Below are 17823 nucleotides of genomic sequence, written 5' to 3'. Positions count from 1 at the left end.
TTAAATTAGGTTTGTAATTTTTTGTATGTTTATTTGTTTTAAAGCCTGAAAATGTATTTTCTACTATGTTTTGTAGATTTGGGATTATTGGGGTGTAAGCCAGAAAATGCTTGGCAACATTAATTTCCTAAAGGAATTGAAAGCCTGTTCTGAGACACCCATTCCGGTAAGGCTTTTTCAGTAATTTTTACCAGACACTTTCTTGAAGGGAAAAAAAAAAAAAAAGAGAAAATGCTTTTTGGAGACATCATTTGTCCAAATCAATCAGTTTCTTCTGAGCCTGTGTCCTTTTAGCCTCATTTCACATATTCTGTTTTGGGAGCTGGCTGGGGTTTTTCAGTGGTACCAATGGACATTTGATCCATGTCCAGCCTTCCTATGCCTTTTTCTTTTTTTGCTAGTTTTACTAGATCAACCATTCAGCATTATAAACTTCTTTTTATAATTGACTGTCCATTGCTGCCTTTATTAACATATTTTTCTAATTGTATTCTTTTTGATTAAATGAATGATGACAAAATGGGTAATATTTTGTTGATTCTACTGGCAGATATGCAATAAATGCAGAAATGTACTAGCTGTATCACCTTTCAAATATGATTTTTTCTCCTAAAGGTCATACTATCCAAGAGTGTGATTCTTGCCCTTTGCTGAATTAATTGGAAATGGAATATGCTTTGTACTTGATAAAATACTCTTTGCCCTTTATAAAACTGTTCCCCAAAAGTAGGCACAAGCAATTACATTTTGTATTACATTAGGAGAAATGCATTTTATAGTGTCCCCAAAGTTGTGTATTGAGAAAAAGATAGCAAATAATGGAATTGGTATGTTCTGCACAAGGGGCAGTGTAAATTAAGGCTTCTCTGTGACTGTAATGTGCTTCTGGAGCTGCCACAGGGAAGATACAGCAAATGCATGATTAGAAAGGGTAAGGATAGGATTAGAATGAAAACATGAAAAGATTATGTAACATGAGAGGAAGATCAAAACAACCAAATGAGCAGTGATTTCTACAACAATTATTATGGAATAGTTCTTTGTTATTTCATTGTGTAGAGAAATGGCAATGAATCAGTTGAGTTTGGAGGTGTCAGCTGTGAGATCTGATGGGCTGCAATGCCTTTCTTCCCCAGGAACACGTCATGCAGAAGATCCGGACCGAGTACCTGACCAATCCAGAGTTTGATCCACAAGTGGTGGCCAAAGCTTCCTCAGCAGCAGAGGGTTTGTGCAAATGGATTAAGGGAATGGAAGTCTTTCACAGGGTATCAAAGGTGTGGTTTTGGTCCTTGCCCCTTGGTGCTATGGAATCTTCCTTTGCTCGGTGTATTCACCTTAAGCATTGTACTTAATAATAAAGTTACACAAATGTACTAAAGCACTTGTGGGTTGGTTGTAATTGAATAGGAGATTGAACCCAAAAAAGAACGTTTAAAAGTGGCGGAGGAGTCCTTGGCAGTGACAATGGAGCTGTTGAATCAGAAGAGAGCAGAGCTTGCAGAAGTTGAAGGGCGTTTGGCTGCTTTGGAAAAAACCTTTGCTGAAAAGACAGAGGAAAAGGCTCGTTTGGAATTCCAGGTTGATCTGTGTGCTAAAAAACTGGAACGAGCAGAGAAGTTGATTGGAGGCCTTGGTGGAGAGAAAACAAGGTCAGTTTTAAGTTCAAATGTGAGATAAAACAACAACTGTAGAAATAGAACTTGAAATTACGTTCTCTAAGCCTTTAATGCTGTGTTTCTGTTTGAGAACTGTAACACTAAAGAATGTCCTGCACCTTGAAATATTCCTAATTGTTTGTAGCATAAAAATATGGGCAGCAACACTGGGAGAATTGTAGCAGAAATCTCTTCAAAATGAGAATAGAATACATGAATGAGGTTTTCATATTTTTCACCTATTCTTAGCGAAGATAAACAAAACCGACTTGGGTTTTACATCAATGTCATTAATGAGGACGTTTCAGTATGACTTCTTTCTGCTTGTCATAGATGGCATCAAGCTGCATGTGATCTTCAAGTGGAATATGATAATCTCACAGGTGATATTCTGATATCAGCTGGTGTAATAGCATATCTGGGAGCTTTTACTGCTGGATTTCGACAAGACTGTACCAAAGATTGGAGCAAACTGTGCAAGGTTAGAAGATTGTCTTAGAGTTAAATAAATGTTTTGGTTTTTTGAGACAACTGCAAAAGGCTTCAAAAATCCCTTGTGATTTACCTAATGATAGCCTAGTAAACCTCATGGGTAAAGCAGTGGGATCAATTCTGCTGATCCAATATTTTGTAGATTTGAATTTAATTAAATCAGTGAATTTACCCTGCACCTATAATTTACTCTAAAATAGCACATCAGAAACAAGAGACCATCATTGATTTTGTAAGGCTTGATTGTTACTGAAGTAAAATCTAATTGTTTTGTGTATTTTTCCTTTAAATAAAATAAATAAATTTAAAATGCAGTTATGTGTAATGTAAAACATTCTGTAACTTACACCATCAAATATTTGTATGTTAATTATATGGTTAATTGTGTGGTTTGCAAAGGGACGCTTTCAACACAGGAACCTGAACCCTTACACTTAACCCTAACCCTAATGGCATATGAATGCCATAATTCATTAACCAAATAAATTCATAAATAATTGATAAATCAAGTGATTTAGAAACACTTAAAATGCATGAAACAGTAACAAATCAGCACTGGATTACTGTACTGATTTAATGGAAGATTTAATTAGGTATTTCCAACTATGTATGTATTTCTTAATGTATAACTTTATGTAACAAACCTCCCTCCATGAATGTACCAAAAACTGGACAAGTCTTAGAAAATTTGATAAAGAGTATATATTTAGTGGGGAAATGTAGTTAATTATTGAAATTATGGTTTTATTTTCCCCAGGATTTTTACTTGTACATGACCTATTTCAGTCCCTTAAAACAAAATGCACATTGTCATTTTTGATAGAAGTAGCATTTAATAAAGATTTAAAGAAACTCAGAATAAAGAAAAACATTTATTTTGTTGGGTTTTCCCCCCCTCTTTTTCAGGAGAAAGAAATCCCTTGTTCTGAGAATTTCTCTTTGAGCAAGAATCTTGGTGACCCAGTAAAAATAAGAGCCTGGAATATTGCTGGTTTGCCCACTGATGTATTTTCTGTAGACAATGGGGTCATTGTTGACAATTCAAGACGTTGGTAGGTGACAAAAAGGTTTAATTTTCAAATCCAAGCAAGTTCCCACTTACAAAAAAAAAAAGAATGTGTCTGGAAACAGTGCAGCTTCTGTAGAGCAATGTAATTTAAGAAGGAGTGGAATCTTTGTATTCCCGGTAGAACAATATTTTACAAGAATTCTGTATTCTGGTTATTTTATGAAAATTGTTAAACATTTTTTGCAACTTTTATAGCTATTTCTGCTATTACTTTTCAAAATATTGTGAAACACCTATGCATCCAATATTCACTGATATCTAAAAATAACATAATTAAATTTTATCACTTCTTCTCGACAGTCTAATACAGAAACATGTAAAATAGTTTAAAATTTTGTAAAATGCCTGCAAGCACTGAGAAAACTATCCTGTGTTTTATAGGCCATTAATGATTGATCCTCAAGGTCAAGCAAATAAATGGATCAAGAATTTTGAGAAGGACAACCGTCTGAGTGTTATCAAGATCAGTGACTCGGATTATATGAGAACTGTGGAGAACTGCATTCAGTTTGGGACTCCTCTGCTGCTAGAAAATGTTGGGGAAGAATTAGATCCATCTCTTGAACCTTTGCTGCTTAAACAGACATTTAAACAAGGTACAGCAGAATTCATTTAGAACCCTGAAGGAGAGGACATTAATGTTCAATTTCTAGTCTCTGGCACCACCTGATGTTTTTCATATTGCTCTCTTCTTACCTTAATTCTGCCTCTGGTAAGAGAATGGTAATTGCACAAGAGTCTGAAGTTTTATTTTTTAATAAACGTCATTCCTGCCTATCATGAAAATGGTTTTATGTGAACAGCTTTTCTAGATCCCTATAGGAGACTAAAGAAGTTCTGTGGAGGAAACATTGTCAGTGAAATTGTTTTTCTCGTTCATTTTCATATGTTTTAGTCTGATGATAATACTTGTTAAATTTTGCACAAATAAAGCAAATAAAGCTGTCAAGACATTTTGCTTAAGGCATAGTTTTCACTGTACTTAGCAAGTAGCTATGAATTTGGTTTTCAGCTTTTCCTCCTGTTAGGTGACAGAAGAGTGCACATAAAGAAATTTATATTTTCCCTTCCTTCTTACCTAGATTGTCTTTTCATGTTCAGAATTAAAACAAAAGGAAAGTAAAGTTCAAGCACTTTTTTTTCTTGTGGTTTCCTCTTTCAGACAAGTAATTCAATGAAAGAATAGTCTGTAAGAATAGAATATTTGGGAATAATTTCACAGCTCTCTGTTGGCATCTCTAGTTTTTGTATATGCAAATTGGAATACTGTAGGGATAGGATTGACTTGATTTCATCTGCTGAGAGGGATAAGTGGCCTCATTGAGGTCTCTGTGAATTTTTCAGACTCTCAGATATATTTAATAATTTTTACTTCTCAGGAAATTTGTCATTGGTGAGAAGTTTGTTTTTATCTAATGACAGAAGTATTTTTTTCCTATGAATAATTGGAGTAGATAAATTTTCTTAATGTTTCTCTTCTTAACTTCAGGAGGTATGGAGTGTATCAGGCTTGGGGACAGCATTATTGAGTATTCCAGTGATTTCAAGTTTTTTATTACCACAAAACTAAGAAATCCACACTATTTGCCTGAACTTGCTACAAAAGTTTTATTACTCAATTTTATGATAACACCAGAGGGACTTGAAGACCAGCTGCTAGGTATTGTTGTAGCAGAAGAGAGGTAAGTCTGTCTTTATGGTAAACAGTCATGAAAGGTTTTTATGGCATAATTCCCAGAAAATTGGAAATTAATTTATTGTATAAAATAATGGATGTTGCACGGTATGAATGTTGCTCAGTAACACCTTTAAATTAAAATTTTATTATTTAAAAAGTTTATTAGGGAAGTGTTAGGGGTAAGTGTCCAGAAGTTAATTAAAAATAGCTGATGTGAAATCATTGTTTTTTCATGGCAATTTTCTCCTGAAATATTCCTCGAATATTAGAAAACTTTGTAAATATTATTTGAATAATTATGTTAATTTTTCAATGTGACTGAACTGCCAGACAAAGGTGTAGAACGATGAGGATTTCATTTTAATTTTGTATGAAATAAATGCAAAGTACCTCTGAAACTGATAATGGATCATATCTGAGCCCTCACAGAGGCATGGAGAATTAGTATCTGGTTTGGACAGGCATTCTGTGTAACTGGGGTAAACTGATTGCTGACAGAAGTGTTCCAGCAGAAAACTGGGGCTCTGTGTATCACTTGGTGGGTTTTTTTAGGCAGCAGAGATACAATAAAGGAAAAATAGGATGCACTGCCATTTGCAAAATGCTAAGATGTTAAAGATTAGACCATCATTTCCAAGTACTGAGTGGAAGTAATGCAAAGAAATCTATACTCACCAGTATAAATAGATGTTAAACACCATAAACCTCCTTAAACTGAAAAGAATATTCATAAATAACTTCCTATTGGAAGAGGGAGTAATTTTCACGGGCTTCTTTTGCAGTCAGTGCAAGATGAGCATTGACTGATTTTGGGTTTTGTGTTTTTCTTCATTAGGCCAGATTTAGAAGAGGAAAGAAATGCTCTCATTATTCAGTCCGCAGCCAATAAAAAGAATCTACAAGAAATTGAGAAGAAAATTTTAGAAACTTTAGAGTCATCTGAAGGTGATATTCTGGAAGATGAGACTGCCATCCAGATCTTGGATTCTGCCAAAGTCATGGCTAATGAGATCACAAGGAAACAGCAGGTAAGGAGTATGTATGTGTGCTTCCCTCAATAATACTGAGACATTAAATGTTAAAATTTGCAGCCAGCAGAAGGTCTCTGATTTGGATGCATAGCACAAGGACAAATTATGTACTTGTGAAATGGAAAGAGAAATAAAAGTGGATCTGTTCTATAATCTTCACTGGTGGTTTATTCAGTCTTTAAAATGTTTTAAAGTCCGTGTATCTGTAGTGCAGGTAAATAGATCAGGCAGCACTGGGGTAGGGCCAAGCGCTCGTGTTACCTACTGGGGTGGCGCCTTCTGGAGCAGAAAAGTCGCTTTACTCTGGTGTTTCAGTGCTGTATGGAACTATCCCAGAAATGCTATTAAGCAGTAACATTTTCTAGAACAAGAAGAGTATTAAGCCTGTTAGAAGCTGTTGTTTGTCCCGTGGTGTTGCTGTGCAGATTGCAGAGAAGACGGAGCTGAAGATCGCGGAGTCGCGGGAGGCGTACCGGCCCGTGGCGCAGCACTCGGCCGTGCTCTTCTTCAGCATCGCCGACCTGGCCAACATCGACCCCATGTACCAGTACTCCCTCAGCTGGTTTGTCAGCCTCTACATCAGCTCCATCCACGACAGGTAAAGAGGGTCTCTCTGCAGAAAATAAAGGGGTTTCATTCTCTGCTTATGAATAGTGGAGAAAACCATTCATAAGAAGAGAATGAAACAGTTCTGGAACCAGTTTGCCTCCTTAAATGTAGGATTTTAGGGAAAATAGGATTTATTAATGAATTCATTTATCTTTCTGGTTATTGTTAAAATATGTGATGAACTGTAAGGATGTGCTCTATTTAAGTATTTTTAAGAATGTGACTTAGTGTGATGTCAGGTTCTGAAATAGGCTCCATTTTGAAGACTCAGTGCCACCACTTAACTGTGGCAAATTGATTTCAACTTATTATTTTGCTTGGGACTTCTAGAAGTGCTACAGTCTTTTTAAAAGACAGGGACTATAGTTGAAGTTTTGGGGAAACTGCCACCTAAGTCCCTCGTGGAGTCTGTGGATCTGATATAAATCCTCTGCAACCCTAAATAAATGAGATTTCTTGAGGATTGTATATGTTATTCAATTTGAAGTCTCAGTTTATCACTTCTTTTCTTTTTAGTAATAAATCCAAAGTTTTGAAGAAGCGACTTCAATATCTAAATGACCACTTCACCTACAATCTGTACTGCCAAGTCTGTCGTTCACTGTTTGAAACAGACAAGCTGCTCTTCTCATTTCTGTTGTGCTGTAATCTGCTCATGTAAGCTCATTTTTGTGAAGTCTCTTACTAACAGAAACGAATGATTTTATCATGGAAGCAGATAGTGATGAAATGGAATGTTCTTGTGCACATTGATAATTATGCCTTTGGAGTAAGGTCATGAATACTTTGGGCTTTCTAAGAGGTATAATATTAAAAAATGGAAGAGTGTGTGAGTGCATGGATCACTACTTCAGGACACATTATGAAAACAAAAGTGTGCCAAGTGTGCCTATTTGTCAATGCTTTTGTCAATGATAAATCTATCTTTAAAGGATCTGGGCAGTGTTACATACATTTTGACACTACTTATGTTAAAAACATTTTCTGTTATTTAAGAAAGAAAACTTGGCCAGTAATGTGTAATGGCAACAACTCCTAGGTTTTTGTCTTTGTTTTTCATTTTTTCTCTTCTCTGTCTGTTACCCTTTTGCATAACATCATGTGATTCCAGATGCAGTCTTCTCCTTTCCACCAGCTTTTTAGTTTTCTCTTCCTAATTTTGTGTGAATACATTATGAAAGGAATGACAGGTTCAAAATTGCACAACCACAATGTGCATACTTAATTAATTGCAGTGTGTACTCATCTGTACAGGGATATTCTTCCTGGGCCAATCTGTAAGGGTACTGTAATTGTAGAATGCATTATTTTTTGCAAAGCCTTTAAAAACCAGAAATAATTGCACTTTAAAAAAAAGAAAAGCAGGTATTAGTTCTTTGCCAAATGTGTTGTCAAGCACTGGAACAGGCTGCTCAGGGCAGTGATGGAATCACCATCCCTGGAGGCTTTTAAAAGCTGTGTAGATGTGGCACTGAGGGACAAGGGTTAGCGATAGCTTGGCATTGCTGGGTTAATGGTTGGACTTGATCTTAAAGGTCTTTTCCAACATAAACAATCAATTGATTCTAAGATTTATCTCTTGAAACCCTTACTTTAGTATTAATCAGACGTTTTTACCATGCAGTTTTTTAATTAAATAGAATATTGAGATCTGATCTCAGCTCTTACTGAAGTAGAAGCATTCCTAAAGGGCAGTGAAGTGTAATTCATTTAAAACCACTGTTTATATTATGTAAAATCGTATCTCAATTACTGGTTGGTTTTTTTTAATATATATAGGGCTAATAAGGAAATAGAACATCAAGAGTTTATGTTCTTACTAACTGGAGGTGTGGGTCTCAAGAATGAGCACAAGAATCCAGATCCATCTTGGCTGTCAGATAAGAGCTGGGATGAATTATGTCGTGCCAGTGAATTCCCAGCAATGGGAAGATTGAGGTATGGTAAAATACTGATGTGAATTGGCCTGAATTGGTTTTGACCAATACATATGTAACATGCTGAAAGAAATGTTTGCCATGTTTTCCAAATCAGTGCCAGAATGTAAAGGGCATCAAACCAGCCCCATTTTTTCATTATCATGTTTGCTTCACTTAATCCAATCAGTCAGATCACTATTTATAATATTATGTAATAAAACTATATTTTTAATTATTTGAGGCATTGCCTAAAGAAATTTTTCTTCCAAAATGTCTTCACAGTAAAGAAATAGTGTTTTAAGGGTTCAGTGAAAGCCAGAGATTGTAGATATAGCAGAATTCCACTGTAGTTCTGGGGAAGGAGTATTTCTAGTAAACTCTATTCTACTGAACTCAGCACAATTTCTCTGTGGGTTTAAATAGAATTTGGCACTAAATTCTGGAGACAACATGGCTGTACAAGACTTCGATAAATTAGCTGACTAAGTGCAAATATTTGGAACATTTTGATCTGAATGCAGTAACACTGCTCTCTTAGAAGTTCTTTGAGGTTGTTTTTTGTTTCAGCCCCTTTGGAGTACAAGTAGCAATGTGGATGATGATCCCACCTTTAAGTAATCTGAGAGTTGTCCCATTGCCAAGGACATACTCTGCATGTTAAGTGAAGGAAAATAGTTTGGTTTTTTTCCTAGTTGAATTTCCTGGTAATTTTTTTCAGTTAAATTATGGTATTTTCCTGAACTAGTAGAGGCAGAAAATTCACCCAGACCTATGAAAGTGCAAGTAGTGCTGCCTGGAGAAACAGACAGAACTTACTGTCAGCTTGGAACATTTCAGGTGGAATCTCTCCTCAGCAGCATGGTGGAAAGAGATTTTTTTCACCATTCAGCATGGAGAAGCTCAACTGCAGGATTATTTTCTGACATAGATATGAAGTGTCCTAAATGACAATGCAGTGTAATTTTCCTTTGATAAACATTAAAAAAAAGACTCCAGGTATTTATAGTACTTGTGGTTTTTTTTTCTCTAGGAGTCATGTCTCTGAAAATATACGTGAATGGCAAAAAATGTATGATAGCAAAGAGCCTCAAAACTTACCATTACCAGAAGAGTTGAATAATACATTCAGTGAAATACAGAAGATGATAGTTCTTCGGTGCTTAAGACCAGACAAGGTAAAATGATCTGTTATGGAGTGTTTGTAGACTGTGCTATGCATCTTCCAGTAATTAATCTGTTCTTCATTATATTAATTAAGAAAGTAAATGCTGTTCTTATTTTTCAAGTGACCAATACAAACACCTCAAGCGTCAGCTGAAATCTTTCTTTCTGATGTGATTTAATGAATCTTTTGGAGGATTCTCATTGCTCTAGCTCTCTTGAAATATTTTTTCATGCCTAGGCTGTTTCCTAGTGCACTCAATATACTCAAGGACAGGACATATTAGCCTGAAAAAAATACACAGGTTATCTAATACCATGTGCTTTCCTGCAAATGATAATTAAGGCAAAAAGAGATAAAATGTGTTGATTTGAATGACCAAGATGAACTTTCAACAAATTCTGCCTTTGGTGCTCTTAGCAGATTGTATTGCATTATCTTTAGGAGCTATCAATGTTAAAATTTAAGGCATATTGCAACTGCTCCCTTGAATTAATTAAAAATAATTACATTAATATATCCTAAGGGAGAATGTGCTTGTCCTCCACATCAGGAAAAGCCTGACTCAAGGTCTTATTGTTATTTAATATTATTTATACAAGGTAGGCTATTCTTTATTTTCTAAAAACATTACTATTCCTCTTGTAAGGGAAAAATAAGGAGAGAGGTGTCAACAAGATGCTTTTGGATCACTCTGCAAGAGTGGTCTCAAATCTCTGCAAATCAGAGAGGTCTCTTCAGGGTTGGGAATTTGGCATAAAAGACATTGTCAAATCTGCAGTTATATCTATGTTAATGGTTTGTATCTGCTTTTTTTTTTTTTTTTTTACCAGATTGGTCCAGCTGTAACAACATTTGTCACTGAAAAACTGGGGAAGAAATTTGTAGAGCCACCACCTTTTGATCTAGCAAAAAGTTACTTAGATTCAACTGCTACAGCCCCTTTAATATTTGTGCTATCTCCAGGAGCAGATCCCATGTCTAGTAAGTACACACAGAAAGTAGGGACCTCAAATTCCCCTTCAATACACAGTGAGGATTATTTTCCATTTTCTGCAAGTAGATTTGAGTGCATTGTGTCAGACTGGTAGAATTCTGTGCCCCTTCAAAATGCTAACTTGTATATACATGTAAACAGAACAGTAATAGAAGTTTTTCAATTTTTTTTCTGACATAACTTCTTTTTAATATATGAGTGCTAAAATCTTATGCTTCTTTCTGTTCAAGGCCTCCTGAAACTGGCAAATGACAAAGACATGGTAGGAGATAAGTTTCAGTCCATCTCATTAGGACAAGGACAAGGACCAATAGCTACAAAAATGATTCAAACAGGAATGGAAGAAGGAACATGGGTTTGTTTACAAAACTGTCATTTAGCTGTCTCCTGGATGCCAATGCTGGAGAAAATATGTGAGGAGTTTGACAGTGAAAAATGTCACCCAGAATTCAGACTTTGGCTTACAAGTTACCCTTCACCAAAGGTATATGCGTGGCCCTATAATCTCTGTTTAGGGATAGGGAAAGTTGATGGCATTTTTAGGGGATTTTTGTATACCTCAATGAGCTGATAATACAAAACTTCTCTGAAAGGCAATGAGGCTTTCAAGAGATAATTTAACCAAGAAAGGACATTTAAAAATAAACATGATAATATCAAGCTTCCTTTGTAGTATTTTGATACTGTGATGTGCAATATTTTGTGTACTATTCAATGAAACTCCAATCTGTCAACATATATGATTAAGAGTGTTTCTTTGCTCTCACATAAATTAAAAAAATTAGTCTTGCATTTTATCTGTGAAGTGTTGAATACCAAGAAAACAAACGTGTATTTTAAAATGTTATTTCCAGTAGTCTTACTTTCTTTACGCCTTGAAGAATTTTTTATAAGCTGTTGACCTTTAAAATGTAATTTTTTGCAGACAGCTGTTAATGTGAAAAACACAGAATAATAGTATATTGTTAATATAGAATCTCTTCCACACTTTCTGAATGATGTATTGCTGGGTTTTATTTCTAGTTTCCAGTAACCATTCTGCAGAATGGTGTGAAGATGACAAATGAGCCTCCTACTGGTCTGCGGTTAAACCTACTTCAGTCATTTCTTTCTGATCCCATTTCTGATCCTGAATTCTTTGCTGGGTGCCCTGGGAAGGAGCTGGTAATGTGCCTGTCTCTTGAGAAGATTTTGTTATCCAATTTCACATAGCAATATTTTAAATGGTTTCTTATGCTTTTTAAATCCCTGACATGCTACATACACATAGTACACAATGTACCTGGACTCTGAGCATTGATTAGAAAGGCATGTCTGTTGTTACTGAGATAAACACTGAGGAGAACTTTTCTTGCTACCAGGGACCAAATATTGCAGTGCCCATATATCTTATTGATACCTGGTGAACAACTTAGCTAATCATTACCTGCGAAGGAAGTGAAAACAGTGGGATCAGAGATAAGAGTTATCAATATAACATAGGTGTGACTGCACCTAAGGATTTGCTTTAAAAATACATTTGTATTTTTTGTTTGTCTAATGAACCTTAAAAATAAATACTTTGTGCTATTGGAATTCTTATGAAGTCAGTTGTCCTATACATTAAAGAATATCATGGTACTTGAGGAACTGGCTAAATGTGCTTGCATTTATGGCACTGTGTGTGCACTTGTTTCCTGGGCAAAAACCACAAGGTTCTTAGTAGTGACCTGGATGTATACCTGGGTGGAGAGTGGTAATCCAAGGGTGCTCACTACACACGTTGCAGACTACCATGAACTTACAGACTAGTTAATAATACATTTTTCTTTTGCTTTTCTCAAAGGTATGGGAGAAATTACTATTTGGAGTTTGTTTCTTCCATGCTCTTGTTCAGGAGAGAAGGAAGTTTGGACCCCTTGGTTGGAATATACCCTATGGATTTAATGAATCTGATTTGAGAATCAGTATCAGACAGCTGCAGGTAAAATTACTCATTACCTCCTGAACTCTAATCTTGCAAAACACAGCTGGGAGTCACAAGGAGCAATACACTGAAGTTACCTCAAATGTTCATAGATATTCAGGACTTCAGCTGTAAAGCCAAGGAATGTCAATCATAGTATGAATATTTTCAAAATTACAAATGACAAAAAACTTAATTAAAAAACACATATTAATTATATTCCATGTGTCTGTAGAAATCTTAATTTCTACAGACATATGGAATAGAATTGATATATGTGAGTATCATAAAAGTTAAATTTGTCATGTACAAGAGCTCACTGTTCTTAAGGTAGCATGTATCAATGACAGTCACCTATTAGGGTGGTTAGTAGGAGGACTTTTTTTACATGTGTACTGGTAGTTAACAGAACCTCAGACTATTCTCCTTCCCCAAAAGGAGATGGTTAACACTGCTTGACCTTGAACCTTTTATAGGCACTCTGTATAAAAGTCAGGAGAATTAAAACTGAATTACAGAAGTTGAGGCTGAAGATTTGAAAAAGTTACCAAGAAATTAATGAATGAGATTGGAGGAAGATTAAAAGATAAATTAAGTGAAACACATGTTTATTTCTGGTGCAGAAAAGTGTCCATCTGTACTGGAGAAATCATCCACATGTAAATAATTGAAGAATTACTTGGGCGACTAAGTAATTTTGATATTCATAGGAGGCTTTTGCTCTTAACTCATCTTGATTTTAAACAATAATTTTTACCTGAAAATAAGATTTAAGAGTTTGAGTTTCCAGCACCTAGGAACAAAACTCCATAAACTGCAGCTTACACATGCTGTAGCTTCCAGCCTTTCATTCTCTTAGGTCCCACTGTTGTTTAGCAGATACTGCAAGTCTCTAGAACTGCTCTCATGTCATCTTAGTGCAGGGGTTCCATACTGGTGTCTCCTCATCACAAAGGTTTCACACCTTCTTGGTGTTCTCTCAGGGACAGCTCATCAGAGCACTGCCTCTTTCTTCTTCACAAAGCAGCCACTGACTCCAGTTCCCCTCTCACCCAGCCATGCCACTCTTTTATAGCATCTTCTTCTCATTGTTTACAGCTGGGGCCTGTTAAAGTCAGGCCTGTTCCTAATCTTTGATAATTGGCCCAGCTGCAACTCCTGAGGGGTAAGATTACTTTCTACACTGTCTTTATTTCCTTATATCCTATTCCCCCATACTCTTATTTGTGTTTCAGTTATTCATCAATGAGTACAGCCACGTTCCCTTTGAGGCTGTCTCTTACCTGACTGGTGAGTGTAACTATGGAGGTCGAGTGACAGATGACTGGGACAGACGTTTGCTGCTGACCATGCTGGATGATTTCTATAACCCCGACATCATCGAGAATCCTCGCTACACTTTTTCTCCCAGTGGCAACTACTATGCTCCACCCAAAGGCACATATGAGGAGTACATTGAGTTTATTAAGGTAAAAAAGTAGCAACAAGAATTTGCACTGTTACAATGATGTGCTAAGAGAGCAATCCTGCGAGGCTTAAAGAGGTGGTTTTGCAGCACAATTAATTGTGTGCTCAGGTTCTTGCCAGCATCCTTGTATGATCCTTGCCGTGATCTCAAATGTTTTGGGGAGGGAATCAATAAGTAGGTAGGGGGATGTGTAGCATAGATTCTTTGGAAATAACTTGCTGTGTGACAAGTGGTGGCTCTGTCACCAGTAATTCTGTCTGCAAATACCTGCCTCTAAGGTCCTCACTCACCTGCAGTTGAAGTTTTTCACTTGACTTCTTAAAGAAACCTTGGATGAGATTCCTCCTGCTCTATGTCACCCAGACTGTTTTTTTCTTTTTTGTCCTAGAGTCTTCCCTTTACTCAGCACCCAGAGGTATTTGGCTTGCATGAAAATGTGGATATTGCAAAAGATCTTCAGCAAACTAAGACCCTCTTTGGATCTCTGATTTTAACACAAGGAGGAGGTTCTCAGGGAACTTCTGGGGGTGGTGACAGCACTCTTTATGCAATTGCAGATGATATTCTCAGCAAGGTATTGTATTCTATAAATTACTTCAATATATCTTTTTACAAAGCAGAAATTCCTTAACTAGAATCTTCACTGTAAAGTAGATTTCATCTTGAAAGAAAAGCATTCTGAAAGGAACCTAGTGCAATGTGAAAGTAAGAACTTGTGTGGCTGTAACAGACCACAGCTATATTTCAGTTGAAAGACATTTTATTTGTTTTATTAAATAGGCAGAAGACAGTAGAAAGAGAGAAAATAGAGCAAAAAGGACTTGAAAGAACAGTTGATTCATTCACATGAACAAATTTAAAATTAATAAATAGAAATATATTAATAAATTTTCATTATATTAAAAATTCTAGGGTTTTTTTTTTAATGAACATGAAAATCTCACAAATTTTTATTTAGGTTGAACTACTGAATCCTGTACTGCTAAGATACTAATCAGAAAGTTTAGTGGTTTCTATTGCTCTGGAAATTTTCACATTTGCACACCTTAATGTAAAATCGTAGTGATATGTATGAAATTATTTCCAAATGTGTTGTCATTTACAGCTTCCAAAGGATTTTGACATTGAAAGTTGCCTAATTAAATATCCAGTGAGATATGAAGAAAGTATGAACACTGTGCTGGTGCAAGAAATGGAAAGATTTAACCAGTAAGAATGTTCTATTTTATTAAATTTACCAGAAATCATTCCATTCACAGAAAAATATTTCTTGCAAATCATGTTCTGTAAGCCCTGTGGTGTGTGAAATATTTTTTTTTGTTCCCTTTTAATTGCCTGCAGTGATACCTGCAGTCCAAACACCCTTGCTCCTTGTGGAGAGTCAGAGTGTAGGATAGATGTCAGGAAAAATAATAGGCAAGATGTGAGGCAAAATTAACTGAAAGAGAAAAGAAGGGAGTATGAGGAAGTACTGGGAAAAGAGAATGCAAACAATATATAGATATATTTTTTTAACTTCACTTTCTCTTTCACCATCATGACCTTAATTTTATTTTATTTTCCTCATATTTCTGACCTGTAAGGTAAAGGAATTAGAAACTCCACATGCACAGTTATAGTTTATTAAATGTTTTATGTAATGGAGATATTTTTGTTTTTTAACATTCTCATGTGCTTCTGTTTGAATTTTTCCCCCCTTTTTCCGATGTTTTTTTCCCCTATGCCTAATTTTCACAATTATTCTTCTAAGACTACAAACCTAGAATTGAATTTATTTTTCTCCTTGTGTCCTCAGTCTAATTTTTGTCTTTGTTTCCTAATTTTATTTCTTATCTTCACCTGCCTGCCTATTCCTTCTTTCTGGTTTTTCTCTGTCTTCCTTCTTTTCTATTTTTCTCTTCGTGTCTCCTGCTTAATTTTCTCCCAAATGCTCTCTGGCCTTAAGTCTCCAAGTTATCCTTATTGCACACCCTCTTCTTTTGCAATCAAAACCTTTTTCCTTCATCTATAATATAGTGGATACATTTGAAGTTCCAAATTTATCCTCTTAAAAAAAAATCAGGATATCAGAGAAAACAAAAGAATTTATTACTGTTTGTAGTCTTAAATAAATCTGCACTAGTGCCCAAATCCATGACTTTACAGACATGGCTTATTGAGCAGATATCTATATAGATATATAGATTTAAAAAGCTATAAAAGTTCTATAGATGCCTCCATAATCCACTTCTTTTACTTTTTTCCCAGTGACATAGTCATGTTTAACAAATCATGCAGGATGTGTGAAAATTGTTTGTTTTTTAATTCTAGTTTAATCCGAACTATTCGCATTACACTAATTAACCTGAAGAAAGCCATTAAAGGACTGGTTGTTATGGATGCTGCACTGGAGGCTCTGTCTGGCAGTCTCCTGATTGGAAAAGTTCCTGAGAAGTGGGCACAGCATTCATACCCAAGTCTAAAACCATTAGGGAGCTATATTGTTGATTTGCTAGCAAGGCTGAAGTTCTTACAGGTAATGTACAAGTGGCAGTGCTGCCAATAGTTCAATCTACTTTTCCATATAATTTGTGTGATAAGGAGTGATAGGCTTTGTTTAGATTTTCTGAGTACAATTATGTAGAAAATAGTCAAAGAGGATGGGATTCCTCTTTTTCTGGTCGTTCAATGTATTGCTTTCCCCTTTCCAGGATTGGTATGAATTAGGGAAGCCTGCTGTTTTTTGGCTATCAGGATTCTATTTTACTCAGGCTTTCCTAACTGGAGCCATGCAAAACTATGCCAGGAAGCACAGGATCCCTATTGACCTTCTAGGATATGAATTTGAGGTATGAATAAAGTATAAATTGACGTTGTGGTGAGATGTAGTAAATAAATCCTAACTGGAAGATTCATTTTGCAACTGACTGCAGTGTGAAGGCATATATTTGTTAGGAGTGGGAGGCTAAATAATTCTCAAAGTGATTAAAAGCAATTCTATCACTGGACCCAGAACTCCACTCAAGGAAACAGTGTATATTTTTCTGTGTAATTAAAGCCTCATTTGTAACCTACAAGAAAGGTAATTAACAAACCCAGAGAAGTCTGCTGTCTCTACAGATATATATAAAAGTAGCATTGAAAAGGAGGGGTTACTATATTATTCTCAGTTTGGATTGATCAAAAAAAATGGCATAATAGCTCAAAAATCAAAGAGCTGTGAGAGTTTAATGACTTGTAACACTTCTTTCCTGCAGGTTATTCCTAAGGATACTGCTGATACTGCACCAGAGGATGGTGTTTACATCCATGGATTATTTTTAGATGGAGCTCGCTGGGACAGGGCCAAGTCAGTAGCCAAATGTTTTACTCTGGTTCTGGAAAGTTTTATTCAGTGCTCAAGCAAGACTGGTTTAAATAATTTAAGTGATACTTTTCATATTATTGAAATAACACACCAAATGAAGTACTCTTTCATGCATGGAAATGGGGAAATAAAAACAAACATGCAAGTAGCAACCAAAAAACACCCACCAAACCCCTCAAGCCACAAACAATGACTTTGTTGCTGTCTCTCTCCAGGGGAATATTAACTGAGCAGTATCCCAAAGTGCTCTTTGATGCCATGCCAATCATTTGGATAAAGCCAGGTGAGTATGATTTCTCTGATGTGTGAGCTGTTCAATGAGAACTTGCTACAGTGGTTTCCTTTTGTAACTGAAGATCACTGAGGAGAATTTTTCACAGATTTACAGAAACTGAGTGTTTTACCTTATGTGATTTAGCAAGGTTTGCTCAGGTTACTTTTAGCTCTGT

The 17823-nt window shown here is 35.9% G+C and overlaps 1 protein-coding gene across 1 annotated transcript in view; it reads left to right on the top strand.

The window, feature by feature from the left end:
* DNAH12 (dynein axonemal heavy chain 12) overlaps positions 1–17823 on the top strand; it is a 58841-nt gene that overhangs the window by 39419 nt on the left and 1599 nt on the right. Inside the window, exons 52-74 of the mRNA XM_063164694.1 lie at positions 77–166; positions 1137–1277; positions 1411–1652; positions 1992–2139; positions 3057–3202; positions 3601–3815; positions 4709–4901; positions 5733–5925; positions 6354–6526; positions 7054–7194; positions 8317–8475; positions 9487–9631; positions 10452–10602; positions 10846–11099; positions 11639–11779; positions 12441–12578; positions 13796–14029; positions 14417–14602; positions 15134–15237; positions 16339–16543; positions 16719–16856; positions 17265–17356; positions 17590–17657. Of these exons, the coding sequence (XP_063020764.1) occupies positions 77–166; positions 1137–1277; positions 1411–1652; positions 1992–2139; positions 3057–3202; positions 3601–3815; positions 4709–4901; positions 5733–5925; positions 6354–6526; positions 7054–7194; positions 8317–8475; positions 9487–9631; positions 10452–10602; positions 10846–11099; positions 11639–11779; positions 12441–12578; positions 13796–14029; positions 14417–14602; positions 15134–15237; positions 16339–16543; positions 16719–16856; positions 17265–17356; positions 17590–17657 (3697 nt within the window). The remainder of the gene's footprint in view (positions 1–76; positions 167–1136; positions 1278–1410; positions 1653–1991; positions 2140–3056; positions 3203–3600; positions 3816–4708; positions 4902–5732; positions 5926–6353; positions 6527–7053; positions 7195–8316; positions 8476–9486; positions 9632–10451; positions 10603–10845; positions 11100–11638; positions 11780–12440; positions 12579–13795; positions 14030–14416; positions 14603–15133; positions 15238–16338; positions 16544–16718; positions 16857–17264; positions 17357–17589; positions 17658–17823) is intronic.

The sequence above is a fragment of the Melospiza melodia genome, chromosome 10 (genome assembly GCF_035770615.1).
Source record: "Melospiza melodia melodia isolate bMelMel2 chromosome 10, bMelMel2.pri, whole genome shotgun sequence".
NCBI classification, from domain to species: domain Eukaryota; kingdom Metazoa; phylum Chordata; class Aves; order Passeriformes; family Passerellidae; genus Melospiza; species Melospiza melodia.
This window is presented reverse-complemented; position numbering and strand designations above follow the sequence as displayed.